The sequence below is a fragment of the Spodoptera frugiperda genome, chromosome 21 (genome assembly GCF_023101765.2).
Source record: "Spodoptera frugiperda isolate SF20-4 chromosome 21, AGI-APGP_CSIRO_Sfru_2.0, whole genome shotgun sequence".
Lineage (NCBI taxonomy): Eukaryota > Metazoa > Arthropoda > Insecta > Lepidoptera > Noctuidae > Spodoptera > Spodoptera frugiperda.
The window spans coordinates 1501875-1527110 of NC_064232.1; the positions used below are offsets into that span (position 1 = coordinate 1501875).

The following is a 25236-nucleotide window of genomic DNA, read 5'->3' on the forward strand; positions in this document are numbered from 1 at the left end:
ATCGGTGAAGGCGACTGCTTACCATCAGGTGATCTGTCTGCTCGTTTAGCGGCTTAGACCATAAAAAAATCCATAAGTATTATAATAAAAGATAGCTTTTAAAGAAAGACATAAATAAATAGTATTTTGTTAGAGTGGTTTGTCTAGAATATAGACCTAATACTTACTGAGTTTATCGATAAACTCTCCGGGACTGGCGGCCACAATGAGCACTGGACATGACTCCGGCGGCACCGCTTCTGGCTCTGGCTCTGGTTTCTCTTCACCCTCTGAAATACATACATAAACTCACACAGTTTCAGAAACTACAGAGCGCCACCTACTGCGCTCCTTACATACTTCTTTAGCTTCCATCACATTCATACATCTGATGGTATACAGAACCTACAGAGCGCCACCTACTGCGCTCCTTACATACTTCTTTAGCTTCCATCACATTCATACATCTGATCGTATACAGAAACTACAGAGCGCCACCTACTGCGCTCCTTACATACTTCTTTAGCTTCCATCACATTCATACATCTGATGGTATACAGAAACTACAGATCGCCACCTACTGCGCTCCTTACATACTTCTTTAGCTTCCATCACATTCATACATCTGATGGTATACAGAAACTACAGAGCGCCACCTACTGCGCTCCTTACATACTTCTTTAGCTTCCATCACATTCATACATCTGATGGTATACAGAAACTACAGAGCGCCACCTACTGCGCTCCTTACATACTTCTTTAGCTTCCATCACATTCATACATCTGATGGTATACAGAAACTACAGAGCGCCACCTACTGCGCTCCTTACATACTTCTTTAGCTTCCATCACATTCATACATCTGATGGTATACAGAAACTACAGAGCGCCACCTACTGCGCTCCTTACATACTTCTTTAGCTTCCATCACATTCATACATCTGATGGTATACAGAAACTACAGAGCGCCACCTCCTACGCTCCTTACATACTTCTTTAGCTTCCATCACATTCATACATCTGATGGTATACAGAAACTACAGAGCGCCACCTCCTACGCTCCTTACATACTTCTTTAGCTTCCATCACATTCATACATCTGATGGTATACAGAAACTACAGAGCGCCACCTACTGCGCTCCTTACATACTTCTTTAGCTTCCATCACATTCATACATCTGATGGTATACAGAAACTACAGAGCGCCACCTACTGCGCTCCTTACATACTTCTTTAGCTTCCATCACATTCATACATCTGATGGTATACAGAAACTACAGAGCGCCACCTACTGCGCTCCTTACATACTTCTTTAGCTTCCATCACATTCATACATCTGATGGTATACAGAAACTACAGAGCGCCACCTACTGCGCTCCTTACATACTTCTTTAGCTTCCATCACATTCATACATCTGATGGTATACAGAAACTACAGAGCGCCACCTCCTACGCTCCTTACATACTTCTTTAGCTTCCATCACATTCATACATCTGATGGTATACAGAAACTACAGAGCGCCACCTACTGCGCTCCTTACATACTTCTTTAGCTTCCATCACATTCATACATCTGATGGTATACAGAAACTACAGAGCGCCACCTACTGCGCTCCTTACATACTTCTTTAGCTTCCATCACATTCATACATCTGATGGTATACAGAAACTACAGAGCGCCACCTCCTACGCTCCTTACATACTTCTTTAGCTTCCATCACATTCATACATCTGATGGTATACAGAAACTACAGAGCGCCACCTACTGCGCTCCTTACATACTTCTTTAGCTTCCATCACATTCATACATCTGATGGTATACAGAAACTACAGAGCGCCACCTACTGCGCTCCTTACATACTTCTTTAGCTTCCATCACATTCATACATCTGATGGTATACAGAAACTACAGAGCGCCACCTACTGCGCTCCTTACATACTTCTTTAGCTTCCATCACATTCATACATCTGATGGTATACAGAAACTACAGAGCGCCACCTACTGCGCTCCTTACATACTTCTTTAGCTTCCATCACATTCATACATCTGATGGTATACAGAAACTACAGAGCGCCACCTACTACGCTCCTTACATACTTCTTTAGCTTCCATCACATTCATACATCTGATGGTATACTTACCACCGCCGGCTTCTTCATCGTCTTCCTCTCCTGCGTCGCCAGCGCTCTCGCCAGTCATCTCATCCTTCAGTCGCTGCAGCCTCAGCTCATCACCTGGTAACATTCAGCTAGTCAGTTGATCTTTGATTTTAACTCCTCATTGCTGGCTATGGAAGTAACTGATTGTTTGGCTACGGCCTTTGATTTGCTCCTTACATCCGTACTCAGTTTAATGGTTACATAACCCAGTCCATTTTTTGGGACAAAATCGTTACTGAGGAATAGTTTAAGGCAATCATTAAATAAGAAAGTCGTGGTGGCCCAGAGATTTAAGTCGCCCGCTTCTCATTTATGAGTGTGCAGTTTCGAAACTTAACGGCAAGTACCAATGTGACTGTTATATGTACATTCTAAGATTATTTAAACACCACTGACTGAAGGAAAATATCGTAAAGAAACCTAGACTTATAATTTCTTATTATAAGTTTGAAGTGGCCAACCCGGATTGAGCAAACGTGGTGATTAATGCTCAAACTTTCTCAGTGCGAGAAGAGGCCTTTGGTCAGCAGTGGCCACTTAATAGGTTGTTGATGTGATTGATAATGATGTAAATCATTTAATGTATCTTAGTACGGAAGTCTCCACAATCTAACTATCTAAAACAAAACAATGCTATTTTAAAATGACCCCATTTTCTTCAGTCATACACCCCTGCAGTCCTACTCTAATTCAACGAAAACGAAGTTTCATCCGAAACTTCAGATAATTTTTGTGAACAAAAATTAACGAATGAAACGAAGATAAATAAATAGGTTTTGAATTGAAATTAAAAAAAAATAAAACATTATTTTAAGTAATTCTATTAGTACACCAATAAAACCTACGGCCGAAGATTGAACGAAACTTCGCATTCGAGAACCGGAGTAGCCCTATTGGTCAGCTCACATCTTACCTTTCTTAATCCTCTGTGTGGTCAGCAGCCCTTTGACCAGTGTAGGTGCAGGGTCGAAGGCCACCACTTTACCACCGGCTGCCATCCACAGCCCGAGCTGGTGGTAGTCGCCGACAAGCAACGATATGGTCGTGGGTTTCGTGGTGTCATACCACATTTTGAAGAGCAGATCCTTCATGTCTAAATAAATGGAAATTAATTGGGTGTAAGTGAGGTGGGGAAAAAATTAGCAACAATGTAACCAAGAATTTTATTGTATTGTGAATCTGACTGAGACAGAGTAACTGTGCGGGTCGGAGGGATCAGGGTGTGGATCGTTTCCTCGACGTACCCGCGATGTGGTCAGGGAGCCAGTGGACTGTATGATGGTGGTGGAGAAATAACTCTTGTACTTTTAGCTAATATGAATAGAGTCTTTCACATGCTATATCCAACTACGTAATATCAGAAAGGTGTCGAGGAAAATAAAACATCCGAAAGTGATCACGGTATATTGGCGACTGAGTATTACATCACTGCGGCGCAGCCGCACGCTGTAAGTTACACATACATATATACTTAATTTTATACTTATGTCCAAAGTACAATGTGTGTGTGCGTAGCCTACAGTAACCTCCCCCTTAAGAAAAAAATGTTTATTGAACATTAGTATACATTACATTCGCAAAATTAATACAGGTTTACTGAAGTATTGCTTGAAATATAACATTAACCCATTTTATTACAAACAATAGTCTACTGTTCGCTACGACACAGTTATGAATAATAAATTATTAACTATAAGTAATTATGACATTCCAAAAATAAAAAATAATATGTATTTTCCAACACAATTTGTAACTTAATTCTACGTTGTACTTACAATAACAAATTTTGTCACGTTGCATGACATACATTACTCATAAAATGCTTCTATACATTACTATTGATTACGAAATTAAAGAAAAACAAAAGTATATTAAACTTATTCTATCAATCAACCTAAGTATATCTTCAGATGCAAACGTTAAGTATGGTGTCTAACACAAACATTGGTATCTGATTACAATAAATAATTACATGAATCTTATCGGTCGGTTGACCGTCCTACCACTCCGGGTGGTCTTAGCTATAGTTTTGCTAGTCGGCTTATTTCTAAACTTATCACTATCATGTGTCATACTTCTATTACTATAGTCTCTAGTTTCCACTGGCGGGTTTAGTGAAATTGGATCATGGTTAAGTACATACGCGGGTTTAAGTCTGTCTATAGAGACATTCACCTGCTTATCCTGCATTTGCAATTTAAAGTACTTTTCCCGCCTATCTAAGACCATATATGGTCCTTCATAGGGTGGTTGCAATGACTTCTTAACTAAATCAACCCGTACAAAAACATGTGAACAAGTACGTAAATCTGTGTGTACAAAGACACTACGTGGGTCTCGTTGCTTTGTCGGTCTTGGTATAAGGTTTTTAATATTCTCTCTAACTTGCCCTACGTATTCGTTTGAATCGCTAACGTTTACGCTTGTACCTCCGTAAAAATCTCCAGGTAACCTAAGTGTTTTGCCGAATACCAACTCAGCCGCACTCACTCCAGTGTCACTCCGAGGTGTCGCACGTAACCCTAACAAAACGGTATGCAACTCTTCGACCCAGGTACCCTTTACTCTCCGAGCCATAAGAGATGCTTTCAACACTCGATGAAATCGTTCCACTGCGCCGTTTCCTTGAGGGTGATAAGCTGTAGTCCTTAATTTGTTTACGCCTAAATATGTCATTAACTCGCTAAACAGACCACTCTCAAACTGCCTGCCCTGATCGGTTGTGATCCTAACAGGACAACCATAACGGGTAATCCATCCTTCGTAGAGTGCCCTGGCTACTGTTACAGCGTTAATGTCCTTCAACGCAAACACTTCCGGCCAGCCCGTGGCTCGGTCTATCACGGTTAGACAATACCTATAGCCGTCCGACGAGGTCGGTAACGGTCCCACCAAGTCGACATGTAAATGTTCAAACCTATCACAGGTTTCAAAACGACCTAGCCCTGACACGGTGTGCCTAATTACTTTTGACTTTTGGCATTGAATACAGGTTTTGGCCCAATTCCTGACATCTGTATTCATATTCGGCCAAAAGTATTTAGCCGCAACTAATTTTCTAGTAGTTCGATTACCGGGATGTGACAAATCGTGCACTGCATGGAATGCTTTTTTTCTAAATCCTACAGGCAAGTATGGTCATATCGTCTTAGTAGAAACTTCACACGTTACCTCCTTTTTGCAGTCGGGTAAAACAATTTGCTTGAATTGCAATCGCTCGTTACTTTGCGATAACAACTTAGCCAACTCGTCGTCTGTCTGTTGTGCCGCTGCTAATTCTGCGAAATCTAACGCTGTTGGACATAAGATCGCGTCCACACGCGAGAGAGTGTCCGCGGGGATATTATCGCTACCGTTGATATGTCTAATATCTGTCGTAAACTCGCTAATAAACATAAGCTGTCTAATGCGCCGCGGTGTCTCGTTATCGCTAGGTTTTTTTGAAAAAGCATACACTAAAGGTTTGTGATCAGTATAAATTACAAAAGGTCTACCTTCCACCATATATCTAAAATGTTGTACGGATAAATATACTGCTAACAGCTCTCTATCGTACGTACTATATTTTAAGGGTAGTTCTTCGAAATTTGATTCTTCGACTGATTCATATGGCCAAAATTTAATTCCACTTTAAGATCTGTAACACGTGTTCATATAAAAATAGTTATACCAAATAACGTATATTCGAATGAGGGACTCGTTTTAAAAAAATAGTTTTCGAGATATCGACGTTTGAATATTTTCTGCCCAGATGAATCAGAAATTGTTACAGATGAATCTGTTGAACAATTGAAAATTGTATGTAAATGAGCTCTGTACTTATTTTAATTGTTAGCATACCATTTTCGAGTACTTTCGCACAGAGAAGTCACGAGCATTCATCATCACGCTTGCTCAGGGCGGATTAGCAATTTCAGACTCATATTAATTACATTCCTCAAAAAAAAGTTTTTAAATTGTACCTATAACATTTATAGCTAAGTTAATTTAAAAATAAGACTAGTAAAAAAATGGACAACGCAACAAGAGCATTATTTTATGATTTATATGCGGTTTTGACCATACGAATCAGGCACAGATGAATCAGGATTTTGCTTACAATCATGCATAACTCATCGTATATACAGACATCATTCTTATCATTTTGCTACACGAATGTATAACCAAAAAGCTTCACACAAAACATAGATAGAAGTTTTAAAACTGTAAAGTAAATTTTATAAAATAGGCATTGTAATCAGGATGCCATGTAAACCAAACACAGATGAATCAGATATTTACCTTAGTAACACCTGGATCTAAGCCAACCAGCCGCACGTCCGCCTCCTAGCTTGTCCGTTGCACGCCTGGTTTCCCTCCGCACAGGAAGCCAGACTCTCATTATTAATACCCGACTAAGTATGGTCATTCGTAGCTTACGCCATATTAATCAGTATTATACGCCGGACACTTCTTATTTATTTATTTATAATCATACTAACATAGTTATAACGAATGCATATTTTTTTTTGAAGAGGACAACTCATCTCCTTTCGTTGTAATTATACTTTATATTGAAGTATCAAAGGGAAAATGCGAAATCAACTACTTTGTTCCGGAAAATGGCAAACGGACACACCATATGAATCAGAAGAACAAGCTTTAAAAAAATTTATTTTGTACCTAGACTGCAATTATTTAAAAAATATTATTTGTCCTAGTAACTGATATAGCTAAACTATACTAAAAAAAATATTACATGCCGTTTTGTTAGTTGGTTTCAAAAATATTCCCAAAGACATCGAAAATTTTGTCTCTGAAGAACTACCCTTAATTGTACCTCATTAAATTTCTTTGAGAAATAACCTAAAGGTCTCCAGTGTGAATCAACCTTTATTTGTAACACACCACCTACACAGTTATTCGACGCGTCAGCCATAATAGCAAGTTCAGCATTTTTAACTGGATAACATAACATAGCAGCGTTCTGTAGGTTCGTTTTGCATTTCGCGAACGCAGCATCCGCCTCTTGGGACCAGTGTATGACTGTTTTGTCTTTCTTTTTAGCCGCTTTTAAATATTTATTTAATTCTGCTTGATCATCGGCCGCTTTTGGTAAACTGGCTCTATAAAAGTTAACCATTCCCAAGAAACGCCTTAGCTGATCTACAGTTGTGGGTTTCGGGAAATCGATAATAGCTTGCACTTTCTCTGGCAATGGTCTGATACCTTCTGATGTTACTTCATACCCCAAAAAGTCTATTTTCTCTTTGCCAAAGCAACATTTAGCTAAATTTATAGTAATACCGAATCTATCTAACCTCTCGAAAATTGCCTTTAAATGTAGCCTATGCATTTCCGGTGTTTCGCTTGCCACTATTACGTCATCAATATACCAGAAACAGAAGCCAGGATCTACCTCTGTGCCTTCCATTTTAAATTGCGTTTCTAAGCCCTGCATAACTGAATTAGTCATGTAACGTTGAAATGTTTGAGCTGCGTTTCGCAACCCGAACGTCATACGCATAAACTCATATAAACCGAATGGTGTAGCTATTGCGGTTTTTTCTATGTCTTTCGGTGCCACTAATATGTTATGGTAAGCACGGTTTAAATCGAGCCGTGAAAATATCCGTTTGTTTCCTAAAATATATGTAAAATCGATAATTCGTGGTATGGGGTACCTATCCGGCTTAGTAACAGCGTTTAAGGCCCTATAATCTCCACACGGTCGTAGGTTGCCATCTTTTTTGGGTACCACATGAAGTGGGCTCGCCCAAGGACTCTTAGATGGCCTACAAATGCCTAGATTCTGCATGCGTTCAAATTCCTCCATAACCCTGGTATATCTCTCGGGCGCCAACGGCCTAGCCCGCGCAACTACCGGAGGGCCGGATGTTTCAATATGATGAAACACTGCAATAGGAGGGTCTTCCTTAAATGAGACAGGTTTTGTAATTTCAGGAAACAACGAAAGTAAATCAGAGTAGGGGTTATTATTATCGATAGTAGTTAACGATGATCCATTCCACTTAACAGTTGCTCCTATAACACTTATACTAGTAACTTGATCTAACAATCTATGCCCACTTAAGTCTACTAACAATTTATGCTTTAATAAAAAATCTGCACCGATAATGGGTTGTTTAACGTCCGCCACAATAAAATTCCACGTATATGGACGCCTTAAACCTAAATTTAGCACTAAAGTTTTTAAACCAAATGTTTTAATTACTGACCCATTTGCGGCGTATAAATTATAGTTACTTTTATCGCTATTGGTCCTACGCAAACTATGTTTATTAACAGGAATTACAGACACGTTAGCTCCCGTATCTATTAAAAATCTCATACCTGAACTCTTATCGCATATAGTTAGGCGGTTATGGTTCGCACAGGATCCCGCCAGCTGCTGCACGACACCTAGTTTTCCGTCGGTTGCGCCTGGCCGTCGCTCCAGTTACAGGGTTTCACGCACTTGGTCGCCTTTTCCCTATAACGGAAATGGTAAAAGCACAACCAATTTGAGCCTTTTCTTGAATGTGACTTGCTACGCATTCTTGATCCTGATTTAGAATGCTGCCTATTACCCTGACGCTGCGTAGACCTGCCACGCTCCAACCCGTCAAGCCGCTTGTTAATTTTGGCTATTTCTCGCATTATCCGGTTGTAGTCCGCTCCATCCGCTGGTGTCTGTTCCTGTGACGTTGTAGTTTTGACTTCGGCAATCTGACCTGTGTTTGACCCTGTGCTTTCCAGCACCTTGTCCGCTACTGCTGCGAGCACCGTCAGGTCCTTTGAGTCCGTCACCGTCAATATAGCTCGAACTGCAGTCGGTAGATGGGACTGCCACATCAGTCTCAGAGTATCGTCCGGTACCTTTCCTCTAGCCAGCTCCCGCATTCGCCGCAACAATTGTGATGGACGCTGGTCTCCAAGCTCCATTTCTCCAATTAATTTTTGCAGTTTTCGCGTCTCGGACTCTTCGAAAACTTGTAACAATCTCTCCTTTAAAGTTTGATATTTTCTTGCTTCCGGTGGGGCTAGTATGAGATCGCTAACCTGCTGTATCGCACTCTTACTGAGCTTTGTTACCACCAGGTTTTGCTTAGCTGCATCACTCAATCGCTGGTTCTCCACGGCGGCCTCAAATTGAACGAACCAGAGTCGCGTTTGATCCGCCCAAAATTCCGGTATCCGCGAAGCTACAGTGATACTCGCTAACGCCTTTTCACCGCTTTCGACATTTTCGTCGCTTTTACATACAACGGGGGACTGCGGATTCATCTTCCGTATTTCCTCGTAAAATACACACAATGTTTTTAACACCAATAGTCAATAGTTCTGATCGGGGTCACCACTTTAGCTAATATGAATAGAGTCTTTCACATGCTATATCCAACTACGTAATATCAGAAAGGTGTCGAGGAAAATAAAACATCCGAAAGTGATCACGGTATATTGGCGACTGAGTATTACATCACTGCGGCGCAGCCGCACGCTGTAAGTTACACATACATATATACTTAATTTTATACTTATGTCCAAAGTACAATGTGTGTGTGTGTAGCCTACATACTGATTTAGCACAATACTTTAATGAACTGATTTTACAAAAAACGATATTAACACAAAGTGGATTTATGCGACTACTCAATTAACTTAACATTAACACACTCTGACGAATATAATAAGTACGTGACGTAACAAAGGTTCAATTACAACTAAGCGACGTCTCTCGAGGAGCCGTCTTTTTATAAGCGGGCCGCGCAAACAAGATCGTTCCTGTCCTGGGTGCACGTCGCGGGCGTTGCCGCGTTACCGACAAGTTCGTACAAGCCCAGGAGCATGTCTAAACCAGACAGCGGCGGCGCGGAACAAAGGATTGCCGCCGCTCACCTTTGATATTCGTGTTTAGACATGCTTTTTAACAGGAACGATCATGTTTGTAACACGTCGCGGGTGGCTCGTTACTTTCCATTGCTGTCGTGCACAGTAACCTATGGAGATTCTTGCTCGTTCTTCTCCATTATAGGAATCTACACTTTGGAACGAGCAAATAGTTTCACTTACATGTACTTTCTAACATTATATTATTTAGACACCACTGACCAACGGAGCAGAAAAACATCGTGAGAAAACCTTGGCTTATAATTTATAATACAAGTTTGAAATCGCCAACCCGCATTGAGCAGGCGTGGTGAATAATGCTCAAACCTACTCCGTGTGAGAAGAGGCCTTTGATCAGTAGTGGCCAGTTATCGGCTGTTGATGTGTGATGTGTAATAGCTACACATACATTTTTAATATTAGCTAACATTTTTGTTTGTCGTCCAAAAGAGCTTCTTTGCTAATGAGTAAAGATTTTAATAAATTGTGCAAAGAGTTGGCACACGATACATTTACCACAAGCAGCTCCATGGCACGTAGGCACTAAACCTTATTTATTTTTGTCACCGCAGCGCGTCGCGTTTGCTTCTAGATCGCTATCGCTAGACGTCGCGTCAGGCTACATTATACGATGTCCGCTTATCTCTTACACACTGTGATGCTACTGATAATATAAGTCTAGTTAAATAATAGATTATCTTTACAACTCACGTTTCATCTCTTCTTTCTCTTCTTCTTCTCCTTCTCCTAAGCCTTCTTTGCCGCCGCCACCACCTTCGCCTTCCTACACAAATACATCGTCATCATCAATAAGGAGTGTTATACTTCGGCACCAATGGGCCGGCTCGACCGGAGTGATACCACGCCGAGCAGAAAACCGACGTGAAACAACGCTTGTGTAAGTGAGGTTACCAGAGGCCCAATTCTCCCCTTCTGAATCTTCCCAATCTCCGCTTCCCCAACAACCCTGCCTTAAATTCCTAACCCCCAAAAGGCCGGCAACGCACTTGTAACGCCTCTGGTGTTTCAACTGTCCATGGAGGGCGACGATTGCTTACCATCAGGCGTTAGGTTAGATAATCCGGTCTGCTTGTCAAACTAATATTATAAATGTGGATGTTTGTTTGTTTGGAAATATGATTGTATGTCCGTCAATCACGCTAAAACAACTAAACGGATTTTGACAAAATTTGGTATACAGATATAGCTGAGCTGACTTGGATGATAGGATAATTTTTATCCCACGGCAACGCGGGCAAAGACCGTTAGCAGAAGCTTAAACAACGTAATGCCACAAACGACTCACTCCTGGCGTCTCGTCCGGCAATCGCAGCGGCAGTCTCACAGCCTCACCGAGCTCTATGGAGAAAGTGTTGGCGCCCATCTCAAACTTCTCAGTCAGATCTTCCGGCTCGATAGTGTTGCGACCGGTCTTCTTTATGTGGTTCAGATAGTAGTCTGCTCCGGCGTCTGTGGGCGAAAGGAGTGCATTGAAGAGTGTGGGGATTTTCAAGGTTTTTGTGTGATATTAAATGCTGATTAACCTATAATTGGCGACTGTATAAGTCCAAAACTAATATGTATTTACTACACTTAATATTATGTATACAGAAGCTGTTGGTAAACCTTTATTAATAAATAAATAAATATTGATTTTAATGTTGGATGAGTGCAATGTTGTAATCGGAGCGCTGATTTTCGTGAATGTTATGTAGGTACTGAGAAATGGCTAATTTGTAGGTCAATTTATAATGTTTTATTTATAGAGTACATACACACGAGTATGAATGAGAGCCATGCTTCGACACGAATGGGCCGGCTCGACCGAGCGGTACCACGACCTCACAGAAAACCTACGCGAAACAACTCCTGCGTTGTGTGAGTGAGGTTACCGGAGGCCTAATTCCCACTTTCCAATCTTCCTAATCTCCGATTCCCTAACAACCCTTAAGTTCCTAAGCCCCAAAACGCCGGCAACGCACTTGGGCGACGGCGATTACTTACCATCAGGTGAAACGTTTGCTCGTTCACGTTTTCCAAAAAAAGCATGTAGGTGTGATTACCGTGTTTGAATCTCTACCTGAACAATTTTGTCTCATGCTGGAGACGTTGACTTACCGAGGAAATTAAACATATGGTCTTGGTGCATGTGAGGTGGAGGCACAGACTCGGTGGCAGCCGCGAAGGCAGCTGCAGCAGGCAGGCCGATCGTCCTTCCAGCCATATCATCGGCCTGTGGACAAACATTTTTAAAATGTTTAATAATAATGTGAGTTGTAAGCTCGAACACATATCAAAAACATAAAAATCTTAGAACTAAAACTGTATTAGGGTGTTTTTGAGCAGAAATGTGTTATGTAGTTATGCTATCGTAAAATGGGGTGAATAGAAACTCAGGGGGTGAATAAGCTATGTAGATGTGCGAGGAAGATACGCAGCTTTTTTTTTTATTAGGATTATTAGTTTGTTTTCATATTTTTGGTTTTAATAGAACAGTTTTGGTTTTAATATTGAATTATTAAAAAATATTTTAATGGTGTAAACAGTTCTAAATTACGTGAAAACACAACAAAATGTTGTTCCTATCCACCCCAGATTTGTTTCTATTCACCCCGTTTTACGGTACGAAGATGTAATAGCTACGCCCGGGTGTCATCACTGCGAGGACCGCCCGGAGGACACTGTAGAACATACAGTGGCGGTGTCGGCTACGAAACTATGTGACCGTTTCCACTGATACTAAGCTATGTAACTGTGCGAGGAAGATACGCAGCTCGAGTTTGCGATGTATCGATAGTAGGGAAGCCATACATAGCACGCATCTTTCCATATAAAAAAAAAAACATCACAAAGAAGAAGGAAATTATCTAATGACTTCTCTCGTCTTGGGCGAGGTAAGAAAGAGTGTCAGACTCTTATTGACTAAAAACCACCCCGTTCCTTCTCCTGCTTTTCAAGCCGGAGCCCCGGTAAACCCGCTAGGTAGTCCGCAGCTACCTACATAATTCCTATCTCTGATTATAACTTATGTGTTGGGTATGATGATAAAAGTACTAACTCCTGAATCGTTGGAAGAGCCTATGTTCATCGTTGAAGCAAACGACATTTGCCTGGTAAATGCCATCTCTCTGCGCGACCTCGTAAAGCCAACTGTCTGTCCAAAACCCGGCAAACTGTGGGAGAGACAGATGACCGATTAATACAATTCGAAAAAAAAATTACTCAAGCGGCATTCGAACCAGTTGCTATGAACCAAATACCAGTGACAAAAGTCAAAATTTACATCAATTCCATATTAAAGGTAAGCGTCGACAGACCCGCATCGCACGCATCGGACGGATCACATCAAACGGAATATTTTTTCAGACTGCGTCCACCGTATCGACAGCGATCGGATTGCCGATACCATTCACTCGATTTTTTTGACATCGGCATTCCGTATGACGTCATCAGTACGCATCGCATGTAGGCATTGCCTATGATGCGGTCCGTACGATGCGGATCAGTGGACGCAGAATTCTATGAGAATTCATACAAGACAAACTAAAATCCGTTGCGTGCGATGCGTCCGATGCGGCTTTGTGGACGCTTACATTTATATAGAGTTTTCTACTGTCTCGGTAGATAATATAATCATTTAACGCATTAACTGCTTTCGTGTCCCAACCGCTCCTGTCGTGTTGTTGCGACAGAGTACAACATGCATGATTTTTTCGTTCTATGCACACGATTGCTCCTCCTTATTTAGTGAAGATATATTTTTTTCGATTTATAGCCGAGCGCTAGTGACACGATAATTTATATTCTTTTAACTGGGCACTTAAAGGGTAAAATGGCATTACGTCGGGGATAGTGCAAATACGCATAACCAGCTTTGGATAATTCCGCGTATCTGACAAATGTAGCCAATTTTCAATTTAGCGGGCATTCCACGTAATAACCCGATTGGCTAACTCTTTGGTGAAAATACAAAGAAAATATAAATTTTACTAACTTTTCATGTAAAAACGAGGCCATTTGCCCTTAAAGTAACGATATAAAGGAGTTTTAATCTGCCCCTGTATTAAATTAGATCAAATGCAGATACGCGGCGTTTACCAATGGTAGATCTGCGGTTTTGCACTTACCTCCCCGACGATTTGGTTCATAGCACTGTTAAATCACCAATGGGAGGTGCCAAAGTTCGAATCCCGCTTGAATAAAATGCCATAAATTGTATGAAACATAATTTGGAATTTTGATTAAAATCGTGTATAACCTATCTGGCTTTTGAGATATAGAATTTATAAAATATTTAGGGTTTATTTACCAATGTCTAGATAGCTACTATGTAGGTACTCGATAAATAAATAAGAACGTAATTTTGAATGAGAATAAGGAATGAGGCTTTTAGTTAATTTAGTATGTTTCAAGTTATTAAAGATATGGTCACTAGCAAACTCGGCGAACTCCGTTTCGCCACCAATGCTTTTCCCCGTATTTCTGCATTTTTCTTTAATTCTTACTGAATTTTCTTTATTATAAATCTCATTGAGCCCGAGAACTTTCCAACGAATGCAAAACCGTGGAAATCGGTTCGTGCGTTCTGGAGTTATAGCGTCAGGAAGGAAAACCTGACTTATTTTTATAATATAGATAAGCCTAAAAAATACTTAGTCTAAGTTGTAATCGCTAATTCCCAGTTAACTAATTATAGCGGCGAGCCTATCATGACTGCCGAAATAAAAAACCAAAAATAAAATTGAAACAGTGTCATTAAAAATAAACTCACGCACTCGCCCCGAACGGTGCCACTGCTTTCTGGGAAATATGGATATCTTACTAAATAAGGGATTTGGGCATGTAGCACAGGGTCTGTTGTCGAAAAGGATTTTTTTACAGTATGACTGGTGAGATTTTTTTTTTTTTTGAGGGGCGAAAATCATCCAATGACTTTTCTCGCCTTGGGCGAGGCAAGAGGGAGTGTCAGACTCTTACTGACTAAAAACCACCCCGTTCCTTATCCTGCCTTTCGAGCCGGAGCCCCGGTAAACTCGCTAGGTAGTCCGCAGTTCCGGATCAGGCATCAGCCCTACTGGGCCCCGTCTGTGGTGGTCTGATGGCTCTTTGAGGCGCGGAACACGACGCGCCGCACGCACGGGTCTGGTTCTGGTCGGGCGGCGAGCTACCCTTGCTCGCTGACCCGCACTTACGGTGGCCGGAGATCGTCGCGCGATCCCCGACGCCCGGAGATGACTGGTGAAATACGTTCAATACTTATGAAGAGTTTGGAGAGTACTCGGTACTCGATTCTCGTTAACTTGATATAAAAATAGGTGCTTAATTTTTTATCGAAATTTCTCTAAAAATAAGTGAAATTTGGATACGTCTCGATGTAGGTAGGCAACAGCTGTACAGTGTATGTACCTATGTATTCTGTGTTGATAGCGCGCTGCGCGACCCGTGCGTCCGCGCGGTGTCCAAGTATTCCGCAGTTAAATGAATAAATACTGGACTCTCGGTGTACTGTGTATGAAGTTTACTAAGAGGTTATTTAATATTTTATTTTTATGACATTTTATTTTATAATATATGTTCGCATACTATCACGTCCTCAAATATTGAACGTATCTCACCAGTCAGTCTGTAAATGCAACGTCAAGCCATTTATCCTCGAAGAGGTAGGCTGAGAAGTACCTGCATTAAAGCGCATAATGCTACTATACAATGTACAAAAACTTTTCACCATTACAACTTTTTCCTTTCAGAATCCGTGCTAGTACTAAGAAATTTTCGGAAAACCGAAAAAAAGCCCAGTAATACTTTACTCGACCCGGGAATCGAACCCGAGACCCCATGTTCGCCAGTCGCTCTTGCGTCCACTCGACCAACGAGGCAGGATTTTTTTAAGGGGGTAAATCATTGTCGATAACGATAATGTCAAATCATCAGTCATTTAAATCGTGGCAGTTCTGCTGATTGGACTATAGCTTTTTTCCACCAGAGATGTGCTATGCTACGTTGCTGTGGATGCGTTTGGCTTCCACCAATCATATTCATTGGTACACATAGCTTAGCACTGGTGGAAACGGTTTCAACTAAGATATGTTTTCTATATGGAAAGATGCGTGCTATGGATGGCTTCCCTACTATCGATACATCGCATACTGGAGCTGCGTATCTTCCTCGCACAGCTACATAGCTTAGTATCAGTGGAAACGTTCACATAAGTACAAGTAGCATAATATATATATTCCACGAAGGCCACATTCCCCCATTCCCCAACAACCCTTAAATTCCTAACCCCCCCAAAAGGCCGGCAACGCACTTGTAACGCCTCTGGTGTTTCAAGTGTCCATGGGCGGCATCAGTGCAATGGTGATATCATCATCATCATCATCAGCCGAGAGACGTCCACTGCTGAACAAAGGCCTCCCCCTTGGTCCTCCACGTAGAACGACAAGCCGCCACCTGCATCCACTGGCTCCCCGAATGGTGATATATTACGCATGTATTATATACATACATACATATACATATAAAAGTTCCTCTTGAATCACTCTATCTATTAAAAAAACGGCATCAAAATCCGTTGCGTAGTTTTAAAGATTTAAGCGTACAAAGGGACACAGGGACAGAGAAAGCGACTTTGTTTCATACTATGTAGTGTTTGTAGGTACTTACATTGATGCCGGCTTTCTCAGCCGCTTTGCCGATGGCTGCGTTCTCACCTCGAGGTCCCATCATGATGGCGGCCGTCCCCTTGTTGATCCATTCAAAGGCCTTGCTCTGAAAACAAATTACATCTTTAATTAGATATAAATTATTATGAACCCACACCATACACACTATTAAAGAAGGGCCAAATTAAAAATAACTTTAACCGACGAGCATGCATGAATAGACTGATGACTGTTGATGAAGCAAAAGAGGTATGTAAGAATCGTATCAATTGGCGTTCCATTGTCTCTGCTTAGTTTCGGTAGGTTCCTGTTCCTTATTGGGCGGGAGGAAACGCCCGGGTGTCATCACTGCGAGGACCGCCCGGAGGACACTGTAGAACATACAGTGGCGGTGTGCCCTGCGTGGGCTGAGCACCGCCAAGTCCTCAGGGATGTGGTCGGCGACGGCGACCTCTCGCGCCCGGCACTGGTTCAAGCCATGGTGCGGAGCGAGAGGGACTGGGATGCCGTCACACTCCTTCTGCGAAGCAGTCATGCTAGCTAAGGAGGAGGCGGGGCGCGTGAGGGTTAAACAAACCTCCTCACGCCCCAGCCGTCGCGAGAGACACTCTGGGCGTCGGGGATCGCGTGACGATCTCCGGCCACCGTTAGTTTGGCTCTGCGGACGGTGAGCAAGGGTAGCTCATCGCCCGAACAGAACCTTTATTGTGCGGCGCGTCGCGTTCCGCGCGCGCCTCAAAGAGCCATCAGACCACCACAGATGGGGCCCAGTAGGGCTGATGCCTGATCCGGAGCTGCGGACTACCTAGCGGGTTTACCGGGGCTCCGGCTCGAAAAGCAGGAGAAGGAACGGGGTGGTTTTTAGTCAGTAAGAGTCTGACACCTCTCGCCTCGCCCAAGGCGGGAGAAGTCATTGGATTTTTCCCCCTCAAAAAAAAAAAAAAAAAAAATTGTCTCTGCTTACGTCCATGGGAGACAGGCGTGATTAAAAAAGTGCGTTGCCGACCTTTTGGGGGTTAGAAATTTAAGGGTTGCTGGGGAACAGGGGATTGGGAAAATTGGCAAGGGAGGAATTGGGCCTCCGGTGACCTCACTCACACAACGCAAGCGTTATTTCACGTCAGTTTTCTGTGAGGCCGTGGTATCACTCCGGTCGAGCCGGCCCATTCGTGCCGAAGCATGGCTCTCCCACACTTATTTCTATACATTAATATTGATACTCACTTCTAGCTTAGTCTCCGGAGCTCCGATTTCCATATTGAGTTTAGTTGCAGTGATGGCCACGGGCGATATGTTGAAGCTGTCGTCGCTGCCTGGCGCGAGGTTGCTCAGCAGCACGTCGGCTAGTTCACTCTCCTTGCCTTTTATACGGACGAGGCAGGCTGTGGCACGGGGCTCCTCTGATGGTAGACCTGTGGAGACGTGATAAATCCCTTAATAACTGTCTTTTTAAATGTACCCACGCTAGTATTTGTCTCCTGTGCTACCAGAGATGTGCTGTGTAGGTATGCTACGAAGATGTAATAGCTAAACTGTGATACTAAGTTATGTAGCTGTGCGAGGAAAATGCGCAGCTTCAGTATGCGATATATCGATAGTAGGGAAACCACACATCCATAGCATCTTTCCATATAAAAAAATAGCTTAGCCCACAGAACAGAGAAAAAGAAGTAGAAGTAGTATGTAGGCGGGGCACGCGTAGCCCCTGATAAGTACAGATATGCTTATGTTCGTCATTTAGACGTTTGTACGCATATCAGTCTTCGTTGGACTGCATAACGTCAACTAGACTTGGAAAAAACCGTCAAAAATCGAAAAAAAATATAAAAATGACGAAATGTGCTATTTTATAGTGAAAAGATGAAAGCCATGACAAAAATGTGCCTTGTAGTGGTATATCGTATCATCGGTAAGTGCTATTTTATTTTATTTTAATTTATATTTGGCTTGAAACTAGTGACATATATTTTTTTAAATCTACAAACTAAATATAAGTTTATGTCTAAGATGATAGGGTCTACTTTCTTTCAAACGCAAACCTGATGTTCTAGAAGATTTCATTCGTGACATCTAAAATTTTGCTACTCGTTTAGGGATTGACATTATCGATAACAAGCTGTCGATATAATTAAAACTGTTTATAACGAATATAGAAAAATACAAAAAAAAATGGATAATAAGTAACTATTAAACATTAATTATGTTGTTTTAGATTTCCGAAGGATCCAGAAATAAAAGGAAAATGGATCGAGATGACTGGAAGACAAAATTGGTTTCCTCCCACTAACTAGTACAATTTGTTTGGACCATGTTGTACAACAAGATATTATATTATGAGTATAACCGAAAAAAAAATGCGCAATTTTTGACTATTTAATCAGTTAAATTTCCAGATTGTGCAGGCAGAAATACCTAATCACGTTATATTTGTTTAACTTTGTTTAATGTTCAGTTTTATTTTCTATTTTTTGTAACATACGACCGTAATAAAAAATACTTTATATATAAAATATGATTTTTTATTTTTGCAATACAAATTTTGTTAGAATACTACGAACGGCATGTGACTCTTTCCGAGTTATATGTACTTAACTAAGATCATTAAGACACCACTGACAAATGGTGAAGGAAAACATCGTGAGGAAACCTGGGCTTATTATTTTCTAATTACCTATTATAAGTTTGAAATCGACAACCCGCATTTGGCAAGCGTGGTAATCAATGCTCAAACTTTCTCCGTGCGTGAAGAGGCCTTTGGTTAGCAGTGGCCACTTATAGGCTATTGATGATGATGATGATAGATAGATAGATAGATACTAAGTACTTCTTTTTCAGTCCAGTTTCAGTTTGCTGCGCCCGATGTGACTTGAAACTAGTACACCTTTTCTACATTAGTTCATCAGAGGACGCTGCTTACTTCAAATACATGTATTTTACTTTATTATTTTGTGTACTAACAAATCTAAATCCTTCAATTATTATCTCTTTAAAATTAAAGTTTAGAAAAGAAAAAAATATATATTTACAGTTTTACAAGAAAAGATGTTTATTCCTATAGAAATCTGATAAAATATTATAATGTATACGAGTATTAAAATGTGTTGAACATTTTAATTATATCGATAAGTAAGCTTTCGATATCGGAACATCACTAGAGAAAATACAAGCAATAAAGTAGCTCGTTAAACAAATGTCAACCTTAACATGATAGCAATACAGCGTAATTGAATGCATTTATGATAGTGACATCTAGCGTCGAGTAGCAGAACTTGTTTGAAATTATGTTGCATTGAAAAAGAAGATTCTTTATTTTAAAATTAGTAGACAAGAGTGAACTCTATTAATATGTAATTAATGTGTTTTTTTCAAAGTGGTGACGGCTGATTTAAAGGCTATTTAACACGGCCCAGTCACAGAAAGATTTTGTAGTGTGACATGTTATGATTATCCTGCAGATGTGTTAATTTGGGCGTGGCTTCAGAAAAAATGCCACGCTGGTTCTGATACTAACACAAGCGGTATACTATTTCTATCTCTTCTTCTCTATTCTGTGGCTTAGCCGAATTCGTTTCCACCAGCGCTAAGCTATGTGCACCAATGATTATGATTAGTCGAAGTCAAACACATCCACAGTAACGTAACATAGCACATCTCTGGTGTAAAAGCATCGTAATAGGCCAACGAGGCAGTACCATATTTCAATACAAATATATGTTACGCGGTTTAAAGTCGTCGCAGTTCCAGCAATTTTATCTCAACACAAGAATCAAAAAGTACCTATTTAGGGAACAGAGAGTAAAGTTCCCTAAGAAAAGGAGGATCCTCCGACCAGGCGAGGTGATCGTGCCTGGCGGGATTTTTGGCCAACTATTGTTCGTTGGGATTTTCTATCCATGTTTATTCGCATGTAAACTTCATATATTATGTACGATGTAGGATTTTTATAGGTAAGCGTCCACATATCCGTATCGTACGCATCACACGCTTCGTACGCATTCCGTATGACGTCATCAGCAATACCGAATGACGTCATACGGAATGCGTACAATGCGGGCCCGTGGACGCTTACATTTTTTTTACCCCACATTAGGATTTTCTCCTGTGTCGTAAGTGCGTTTACAAACATACAAGTTCACATACACATGACACCCAGACCCGAAACAACAATTTGTGGATCACACAAAGAGTTGCTCCGAGCGGAAATCGAACCCGCTACACGTCGCACGGCAGCCAGTTGCCCAACCACCGCGCAAACCGTGCAGTCATCAACCTTATGACGTCATCCGTTGATTTGCTCGTCCATACTCAATGTGCGACTTCTGTCATCTGTCACTTGTCCTGTGTCGATGCACCTACTCTAGACACTCACCATTCTCATCGCACCCATGAGGATCGAAGAAGTAGAAGTGTCCATCGTGCTTCCATATAGCCGTGGAACCACCTCGTGCCGTGAACACTCCGTGCGTGTGTTCCTTGAAGAACTGCTTCAGCACGTCCTTCAGAACTGGTGCACCGGCTCCGGCGTCAGGGTTTAGAGTACCTGGTAAATAAGGATAAAGGGTACATTATTAAACATTGCCTCACTCTAGAATTTTGTCCTGTGTCGTGGGGGTGTTTACAAACATACATGTTCACATACACATGACACCCAGACCCGAAACAACAATTTGTGAATCACACAAAGAGATGCTCTGTGCGGGAATCGCACCCTCTACACGTTACTCGGCAGCTAGTTGCCCAGCCACCGCGCCAACCGTGCAGTCAAAGCTTACTTAAGCAGGTACTTCCACATATGCCGGTTGGAAGCGACCTGTATCCTTGGACATCTTATGGCTAGTGTGATGATGATGAAGCGCACTACACTGCACAGAGAGCATCGAATCGGGCACTACCATAACCGGCGTTTCACCACTGAGTCTCCGGAGTTGGTCTACTAAGAGGACCCGGTGCCTCCTTTAGGTGCAGATGGTGGCCACTGGGGAGGTTTTAGTGAGGTAAAAATCCCACACTACCTAGTATTTTTCCCAAAAAGCTACCCGCCTTTTGAAGGTTTCCAGTCGTCATAAAAAAAATACTAGCATTTTTTACTAGCATTTGCCCGCGGCTTTGCACGCATTAATCAGTCTTATATAAACTTTCCTCTTCAATCAATAAAAAAAAAAACGCATCAAAATACATTCAATAGTTTTAAAGACCTAAGCATGGACCGTCGCCACCCACGGACACCGAGTGTTGTTTCACGTTGGTTTTCTGTGAGGCCGTGGTATCACTCTGGTCGATCCGACTCATTCGTGCCGAAGCAAAGCTTTCCTACACTTAAATTAATATAACGTTCACAAAAGAAACTCAGTTTTAGAAAAGCCTGTTTACCATTAAACGCACTGTCCATAACTTCGGTCTCTATGCAGTCGTATTCTGATACTTTGAATCTGAAATGGAAAAAAAATATTTATCAAATCTTCAATTTTTACCAACTACTTCATAACAACTAAATCATTTCAACTAAAGTAACTTAGTGTGACGTAGCACCTAAACTAATCCTTTTTTTTTACATTTGATGGGTTAATTAGGCGAGGCGAGAGGGAGTGTCAGACTCTTACTGACTAAAAACCACCCCGTTCCTACTTCTGCTTTTCTAGCTGGAGCCCCGGTAAACCCGCTAGGTAGCCCGCAGTTCCGGATCAGGCATCAGCCCGACTGGGTGGTCTGATGGCTCTTTGAAACGCGCGCGGAACGCTACGCGCCGTACGCACTGGTCTGGTTCTGGTCGGGCGGCGAGCTACCCTTGCTCGTCGTCCGCAGACCCGCACTTACGGTGGCCTCTTACTTGTACTAATAGGTGACACTTATTCATAGGAGAAAACCAAAATGTTTACAAACGTGACTTATTCCCCTAAATTTAAAGGGTTTCTTTTTCCTTAAATGATCCTTGGGAGAGGTTGATGAGCACTAGAGTTTAAAACATCACCTGTTCAGAACATCAGCTGCGGCCAAGGTACCACCAGAGGAGGCTTCGCCAGACCCAGCGTCTTCCTCCTCAGGGCCACCTTCCTCGAAGGACTTCGGAGAGTCCAAGCTGATGCCCATCTTCTCAAGATGTTCCATCGTGCTTTGGTATAGGATATCTCCACGCACGAGGGTCTAAGGCAAAATCAGAAGTAAAATTATATATTTGAAGATTAAGGAAATGTTAAATTAAAATAAAAATGTCAGTCTATCAGTCAGTCCTCTAGTGAAGCTATTTGCTAAAATGTAGATTCCTATGGAGAAGAACGTGCAAGAAACTCCAGACCATGGTTACTTCAATTTTTATTTATAACTAGCGACCCGCCTCAGCTTCGCTTTGTTGAAATGATAACATCCTCTTGAATCACTCTATCTATTAAAAAAACCGCATCAAAATCCGTTGCGTAGTTTTAAAGATTTAAGCATACAAAGGGACAGAGAAAGTGACTTTGTTTTATACTATGTAGTGACGTAGTGATGGGTTTAAGTTTAAAACCATGACCCATAATACTTTAGTTATATGGAGTTTCAGTTAAAAATTGATCTTTACCACAGATTTTGGATTTAGATAGAAAATTAATTTCAGTCTTTAATTCCAAATGGCCTACACTGTCGGTTAACCATAGGGTGATGCAGAGATATGTAGGCTTAAATAAAGGCACGCGTCTACAGGCCCGTATCGTTACGCATCGGACGCATCGCACGCAACGGATTTTAGTTTGTCTTGTATAGAAACTCATACAACAGCGTCCACTGATCCACATCGTACGGACCGCATCATCGGCAATGCGATGCCAATAACGATCCGATTTAAAGTGGTATCAGCAATCCGATAACTAATACTCGCGTCGGCAATCCGACCGCTGCCAATACAGTGGACGCAGTCTAAAAAATTAATCCGTTTGATGCGATCCGTCCGATGCGTACGATGCGTGCCTGTGAACGCTTACCTTAAACGTGACAAGCATGTTATCCTCCTTCTATCTCACCTCATCAACATCATCAGAGGTCCAGTCAGCAGGATCTACAACTTGCGTCATGGCGAGGGCTGCGATGGAGACAGGTGTGGCCTGTCTACCGCGGTGCTCCTCAGGGAAGCGGGCGTCAGCCTCGTGGAAACTGCCGCGGATTATCCAACGACCTGGAGCCACCGCTGTGGTGGGGGAAACGAAGAGGGGTCATTAAATGGCTCTTGGGTGAGGCGTGAGGAAGTGTCAAACTAACTGGTCATCCGTAGTCCCGGTATCTGGTTTTGCAACTTTAGATTTACTTAGGTACGGATCCACTTACTGTCAACCGGATCGTAAGCTTTATTTTTTGTTACCATTTTTTTTTGTAGCGTCACGCCTTTTCTACGCGAAAGGGTAGATGGAGATGCTAACAATACTATGTATGTACTTCTCTCGCCTTGGGTGAGGCGAAAGGGACTGTCAGACTCCTACTGACTAAAAACCGGTAACCTTTTACGTTGTCTGACCCCTTATAATACTTTGCTCGAAAATCGAAGCCAAAACCTCTTGTGCGGTCACTCCCAATACCAGCATAAAAACAACATGTCTAAAGAACATATGGCACTCACGCTTCATCTTATTGACAGGCTCAGGCATGTCAACGCTCTGCTGGGTGACAGCGACGTCGCTGATGCTGAACGGCTTCCGCTTCATGTTGGCCACGTTGTCCATGAAGTGCTCGCAGAGACGAGACACCCTCGGGAAGTACATCACGCAGCCTTTGCCTCCGTCTTGAAGCCCCACCTAGTATCAAGGTCACATCACATCAACAGTCTATAAAGGTACGCATCACACGCATCGTACGCATTCCGTATGACGAATCGACGAGTCGACGAAGGAAATAACTGCACGGTTGGCGCGGTGGCTGGGCAACTGGCTGCCGTGCAACGTGTCGCGGGTTCGATTCCCGCACGGAACAACTCTTTGTGTGATCCACAGATTGTTGTTCCAGGTCTGGGCGTGATGTGTATGTGAACTTGTATGTTTGTAATCGCACCCACGACACAGGAGAAAATCCTAATGTGGGGCAAAGTTTTTAAAAAAGAATAGAATAAAAAAATTATTAGCACGAATGCGTTTGGGCAGTGCGTACGATGCAGGTCTGTGGACGCGTACCCTTATTAGCCACTGTTAACCAAAGGCCAAATGCAACTTACCCTAGTGCCATATCTGTCAGCTGGCCACGGGTGATACAGGTAATACTTGCCACCCTCGAACCAGATCGCCGTCTCGTATTCTCCAGGCACCTGGCAATTAATGGACAGAGTGGTTAGTTTAGAGGGCGAATTTTTTTTTTTTTTTATAATTTTATTCAAAGTTTTTACATAAATTGTAATTTGTTTTACGATACCACGGCCTCACAGAAAACCGACGTGAAACAACGCTTGCGTTGTGTTTCGTTGTGTGAGGTTACCGGAGGCCCAATTCCCCCCTTCCCAATCTTCCCCATCCCCGATTCCCGAACAACAACCCTTAAATTCCTAACTCCCAAAAAGCCGGCAACGCACTTGTAACGTCTCTGGTGTTTCAAGTGTCCATGGGCGGCGGCG

The 25236-nt window shown here is 42.1% G+C and overlaps 2 protein-coding genes and 1 long non-coding RNA gene across 4 annotated transcripts in view; 1 reads left to right on the forward strand and 2 right to left on the reverse strand.

Annotated features, from left to right (window-relative positions):
• Positions 1–17509, reverse strand: part of LOC118280253 (uncharacterized) — a 104163-nt gene extending 86654 nt beyond the window's left edge. Inside the window, exon 1 of the mRNA XM_050702203.1 lies at positions 17489–17509. The gene's annotated coding sequence lies outside the window, so the exon portion shown is untranslated. The remainder of the gene's footprint in view (positions 1–17488) is intronic.
• LOC118280361 (uncharacterized) overlaps positions 1–25236 on the reverse strand; it is a 59564-nt gene that overhangs the window by 14819 nt on the left and 19509 nt on the right. For both annotated transcript variants that reach the window (XM_050702094.1, XM_050702093.1), the window contains exons 20-33: positions 24844–24933; positions 24256–24430; positions 23666–23829; positions 22639–22811; positions 22041–22099; positions 21040–21210; positions 17895–18082; positions 16672–16776; positions 12127–12241; positions 11315–11478; positions 10720–10792; positions 3053–3232; positions 2122–2214; positions 168–269 (exon numbers count right to left, since the gene is read on the reverse strand). In XM_050702094.1, coding sequence (XP_050558051.1) covers positions 168–269; positions 2122–2214; positions 3053–3232; positions 10720–10792; positions 11315–11478; positions 12127–12241; positions 16672–16776; positions 17895–18082; positions 21040–21210; positions 22041–22099; positions 22639–22811; positions 23666–23829; positions 24256–24430; positions 24844–24933 — 1852 coding nt within the window. The remainder of the gene's footprint in view (positions 1–167; positions 270–2121; positions 2215–3052; positions 3233–10719; positions 10793–11314; positions 11479–12126; positions 12242–16671; positions 16777–17894; positions 18083–21039; positions 21211–22040; positions 22100–22638; positions 22812–23665; positions 23830–24255; positions 24431–24843; positions 24934–25236) is intronic.
• Positions 1–25236, forward strand: part of LOC126912046 (uncharacterized) — an 83128-nt gene that overhangs the window by 1243 nt on the left and 56649 nt on the right. The window lies entirely within an intron of this gene.